The sequence below is a fragment of the Crinia signifera genome, unplaced genomic scaffold (genome assembly GCF_055691185.1).
Source record: "Crinia signifera unplaced genomic scaffold, ASM5569118v1 HAP2_SCAFFOLD_770, whole genome shotgun sequence".
Lineage (NCBI taxonomy): Eukaryota > Metazoa > Chordata > Amphibia > Anura > Myobatrachidae > Crinia > Crinia signifera.
The window spans coordinates 20,426-25,766 of record NW_028142676.1 but is presented as its reverse complement, the minus strand read 5'-3'; the positions used below and the strand labels follow the sequence as shown (position 1 = coordinate 25,766).

Sequence of the window (5,341 nt, the reverse complement as noted above, 5' to 3'; positions counted from 1 at the left end):
GAACAGGGAGCACAATCTTTACATTGTTTTTTTTTTTTTTTAAGTCATGTCAGAGCAAGACTTATCTAGTCCTGCAGTCTCCTGGTTTGCAGGCAGCAAGAAAAAATGAACGGGAAACCTTGTTACATAGGCAGCACCCTATCCACTCTGTAGAACTCAAAAAAATCTACATAGTCATATTATTATTTGTGTTCTGCAGCACCTGTCAATTTTATGTTTCGATCAATCTTATTTGCATCTTCCTCCTCTTTAATTACCTAACCACCATCATCTACTCCTCACATCTCTAAGCACCTTCAGTGACACATTCCTTTACTCAAGGCACACAATTCAAAAGACGAGCATACTTCCCAAACAGAAAAAAAAAAAAAATGCGCCATGAGCAAGGTGTCTGACTGCAATATGGAAGGTCGTGGGTTTGAATCCTGGATATGACAATATTTTGAAATGTGCACTTTAAAGAAAAATGTTGATCCTATGACCCATACCCAATGCAAATATCAAAAGTTTTGGGGATCTGTGAGAGTCAGAGGCTTAGGGGGAGAATTATCAAACCTAAAGAGGGCAAGTGGAGGTGGTACAGGTAACAACCAGATATCAGTGCAAAATGTGTTTTCAGGGTGAGAATAGGATTGGGGAAGGCGACTGCTTCCCAATTTTATTTCAGAATAATATGGGTTAATTCTGAATTACATGCTAATGATATACATCACACCACCATATAGCCCCACGCCAACACATCCTCATCATGCATTTTATAATCCTTTGCATTGCAAACATTATAGGCCTGAACACCTGTTCCATATCCTGCTCATTGCCAGAGGTTCTGCTCCCATTAAAAATGTGTCCCCCCACCCTCTCAGGTGGTGGCCATTTTGGGAGGTTCTGCTCCCATTAAAAATGTCGTCCCCCCCCCCCCGTCTCAGGTGGTGGCCATTTTGGTAAGGACATTTTCAATGGAGGCAGGTGTGACAGGACTGCAGACAAGTATCTGCAGGTCCAGGCAGTGGCGTAAAGTAGACCCCCAGCACCCACTGCGGGGCATACATGCCTACCCTCCCGCGCGTCCGGAAACGTAGGGGGCGTGGCTTGCGCGGCAACATAACTAACTGCCGGCCACCGCGGTGATATGAGTGGCCGAGCTGCTGTCAGGAAGTCGGGAGGAGCACTGCAGGAGAGTCACCATAGCAGCAGCCAGAGCTTCCGGAGTTGGCTCCGCCCACCACACTCCGTGCCTCAGCCCTACTCCTGCGGGTCTGCCTGTTCCTGTCACCGGCTGCCCCCTCACCACACTGCCTGCTCCCATCACACACACGGTTCAACACAGCCAGGTGAGTGCTGTGTGTACTGAGGAGTGTGGGCTGTTATATATGGGAGAGAAACTGTGTGTGTGTGTGTGGGGATGTTTATAATGTAATATAGGGGGAGGCTGTTTATAATGTATTATAGTATCAGGGAGTTGTATATAATGTCATATGGGGGAGTAACTGTGCAAATTGTGCAATGTGTGTGTGGGGTTGCTGTGTATATTGTAATATGGGGGGCTGTGTATAACATACATCCCAACTTCTTGGGAGCCGGAGGAGGGACAGGGGACTGCGCGCAGGAAAACGTTGGGGGCGTGGCCTATACTAACGGGTCACCCGCGAGGCCACGCCCCCGTTTTGATGCTATGGGGGCATGACCCAGGGGCTCTGTGAACCTCTAGCCATGCCCCCAGCCCCCTGGCTGCGGGAATAGACGCTGTGCTTATGTGCACAGCGTTTATTCACCGCTGCTCACCAGCCAAGAGGGGCAATACTCCCCCCCCCTCGCCGCTGGACACTGCCGGCCGCGGGAGGGACGCGGGAATGTCCCCCGAAAACCGCGGAAAGTTGTGAGATATGCTATAGGAGTCTCCCTGAAACTGGTTTTCAAAAGTAGGCAAGTATGCTGCGGGGGCCATTGCAATGCCACTGCTTCCGAGAGATTCTTCTCATGCACATCCTCTTCTGGGGCTGAGTGGGCATTAATGGGTGTACACAGGAGAGACCTCCCTAGGACGCTCCATGGGCATGTACCCAGCATTGTGACCTATTGTCCTGCACATGCATAGCGTCCGCCATTTTCATCGGCATCTCCTACACCAAACACGGGCAAGGTGTAAGTGCCATGACCGGTGCTGATGGCTTTTGGCACCCATTATTGGCTCAGCATTACTCTCGCCCAATGCATTCCCCAAACCTTTGCTGTCACTTCTCGGAGTGCGAAGGCTGCATTCCCACAGAAAACGAGTATTCCAACACCAGGGGGATCCCCAGAAAACACCCCCATGGTGCGAGCGACTAATCTTCGCTCACTACCTACAGGCGGAAGCCTGAATCGGCCCCATAGTCACTTTAGATCAGGCATGGCCATACTATGGTCCTCCAGCTGTTGTGAAACTACACATCCCAGCATGCCTTGCCATGGTTTTAGCATTCCCTAATAGCATGATGGGACTTGTAGTTTCACAACAACTGGGGTGGCATTAGTTTGGACATGCCTGCTTTAGATAGAAGCAGTGCAAATGTGAAGAATCCATGTATAAGTCTTAGGAAGGCAGACCGGGTCCGCCATGAAGGAAATACAAATCTGGTTGGTTCGCCGTCTTTACCGCTGTTTATAAATGTCGCCCAGTATATATCCGGCTCGCAGTCCGACATCTGCCATCAACAGCGAGTATTGGTAGTGTAAATACCCGTATATTGTACAGAAATCGCCCAGTGTGGTGTCTGTCCTGTGGTGATCGGGCTTCTAAATCTCCCGCTTCATTGAGTGATTTTACCCTCTAAAAAGGTTTTAAGCTGAGGTTGGTTTGGCCTCTCCGGAGATGTGGGTGAGTTTAATCCCTGCCTTGTCCCTGCAACCTCCTAACAATAACCTGTGTTGGGGGGGGGGGGGGGCGGCGTGATGCTGAAACGTGCCTTGCCTGTGTATTCTTATCTGTGTAACCAGCCTGTGTCATTCTGCCGTTTACTAAATGGTCCAGTCAGGAGGGCTCAGGAAAGATTCATTCATCATTCATTCCAGACTGTTTGAAACCAGTTTACACAAAAGCCATATACATAGACCGAACCTATAAGCCAGGGGTTCTCAAACTCGGTCCTCGGGACCCCACATGGTTCACATTTTACAGGTCACCCGATAGGTGCAATCATTACTTATTGACACGTTTTAAGAGATCCACAGGTGGAGCAAATTATTTCACTTGTGATTCTGTGAGCAGACCTGCAAAACATGCACTGTGTGGGGGTCCTGAGGACCAAGTTTGAGAACCTGTGCTATAGGCACAGACTTTTTTTTTATTATCTTTAAGTATGGTAGGGATCTAAACCTGTGGAACACATGGGATGGGGGTGAAGAGTCTGCAGATTGCTGCATGTACGTTCCCTGTTCTATCCCCCCCCCCCCCCCCCCCCCCCGCTGCATCTTGGAACCTTCATCCTGTCACATGGCCAGTCAGCACTGCTGAGAGTTGTATCTTGCCACAATGTCCTGCAGAGATCACAGTTACTATGTTTATAGATTGTTTGAGGATTTGGTAGTGAACCCCATATTTGTTACTACCACTTTCCTGTTAACCCCTTATTTATGTGCTCTTTATAAACCCTTCTTACTCTGTGGGCCTTGCTCCTCTCCCTCCTGTGTTGCCCGATTCCCCCCCCCCCTCATTCGCTTCATCAGGTGTCGGTGCTCATGGAAGAGAAGAGGAGTCTAATGAGCGAAAACAGAAACCTGAAGAAGCAGCAGTAACAGTCGGAAGAGGGCACGGGGACACCAGTGTTTGGCAAGAAGCTGCTTCTGCTGCAGAGTCAGATCGAGCAACTGCAGGAGGGAACTACCGGTAACGGGAGAAGGGTGGGGCCTAACGGTCAAGAGGACCAGCGATTGCTTTACGCATGGCTGTAGGAGCTTTGCGATCCGGTACATGTGGGGCTTGCTTGATGGCGGTTTTTGCTGCCTATATGGGAACATGTAAATTATTATAGCAGTTGCAACATATTTTTATTAACCCCTTCAGTGGTAATCCAGGCAGCTTTCCAGGCTATGCTTCAGTGCTAACACTTCCAGGATTGCCACTGTCTTTTCCCCATCCTTGGCTCTGGGCAGCACCGCTGAACTGAGCAATGAGCTCCGCTTCAACCGCTGCCTGGCTGCGGCTGCCCGGCCCCAGCTCCTTCCTTCCTGGCTGTTTGCGGCTTGACCTTGCTAACGTCACGCCATACACAGCCAGGTTGCTGGGGTAAGTTCCGGAAAGCGCTGCCCGGCCTTGGGACACTCATCTGTGTTTTTTTTTTTTTTAGGGAGCCCCCTCCAAAAATCCTGCCCTGTGGGGAGCACTCCCTAAACAAAAACAAACTATGACTACTGTATGTGGTTAAATGTCCAGAATGAATGGCTGTCCATGTGCCCCCAGTGGCTTTGGATGATCTCTGTGAGAGGCCGCATAGAAGGTAACTTGTGATGTTTCTGGGCTTACTTCAGGCTGGAGAGCGCGAGAGATGACTACAGACAGCGATGTCAGGATCTGGATCGGGAGGTTCAGGATCTGCACATGCGTAACCAAGATCTAACCGGACTGGCTTATGAGGCGCAGTCCCTCAGGGATGAGATGGACGTACTCAGGTGAGCAGTGGTCCAGGGAATGGGGCTCTCAGGCCTGGAATTGCAGAGAGATCACCTGCTTTATGACTTATTTATCCCTTGCCTGATGTGTGGCCACAACTTGTAATTTAGTGAGACTAGATTGACTCTAGGCCAAATGGATTATCAGACTATGCACAGCAACACAGAGTATTTCAGGAGTTGAGCCAGCTGTACTTGTTGAAGTCTTGTATTTGTAAAGTAAAACAGCAGGAGTGGAATGGATGCATCAAGAATCCAGAGGCTAAAAGTTGTATGGTAGAAGGAGCAGAGTCCCCAACAGAGTAGTGATATGAGGAGGCAGCAGGAAGCCACAGGCTAAAGGCCCCCATACATTAGTCCAACTTGTCCAAGTTGGACCTGATTTCCCCTGCAGCTCCCCCCCTGGAGGGGTCAGACATGATTAGGCACTTGATGTGCCATGTTTTGAATGCGATTTATCATATGCAACTCCCGGGGAGCTGCAGGGGGAGAGGCGGACAAAGAGGCAGCGGATAGGGGACGCTGGTGAGTCAGGCAATTGGAGAGGCGGGGCAGCGGACACAGATGCAGCGGGTGGGGGATGCCGGGGGGGGGGGGGGGGGGACGGACTGGGAGCTGGGCAGGAGGATCAGGAAACTGCAAGGGGAAAAAACACCCCAAAAATTAATGGACCAAATCAAATGAATCGGCAATT

At 50.1% G+C, this 5,341-nt stretch overlaps 1 protein-coding gene across 1 annotated transcript; it reads left to right on the top strand.

Moving 5' to 3' along the window:
* The first annotated feature begins 1,126 nt into the window (after positions 1 to 1,126).
* On the top strand, positions 1,127 to 4,723 carry LOC146056273 (uncharacterized). Its single transcript, XM_083168372.1, has 3 exons — positions 1,127 to 1,331; positions 3,706 to 3,865; positions 4,507 to 4,723. Exons 1-3 carry the CDS (start codon positions 1,130 to 1,132, stop codon positions 4,649 to 4,651), a joined length of 507 nt encoding a protein of 168 aa, XP_083024498.1. The 5' UTR covers positions 1,127 to 1,129; the 3' UTR covers positions 4,652 to 4,723.
* The last annotated feature ends 618 nt before the right edge of the window (positions 4,724 to 5,341 follow it).

Excerpts from the sequence above, each read along its gene's own strand:
- LOC146056273 (XM_083168372.1), top strand. The coding sequence starts at position 1,130 with ATGAGTGGCCGAGCTGCTGTCAGGAAGTCGGGAGGAGCACTGCAGGAG. Across the intron at positions 1,332-3,705 it reads ACACGGTTCAACACAGCCAG|GTGTCGGTGCTCATGGAAGA; the intron begins GTGAGTGCTGTG and ends TCGCTTCATCAG. Across the intron at positions 3,866-4,506 it reads ACTGCAGGAGGGAACTACCG|GCTGGAGAGCGCGAGAGATG; the intron begins GTAACGGGAGAA and ends GGCTTACTTCAG.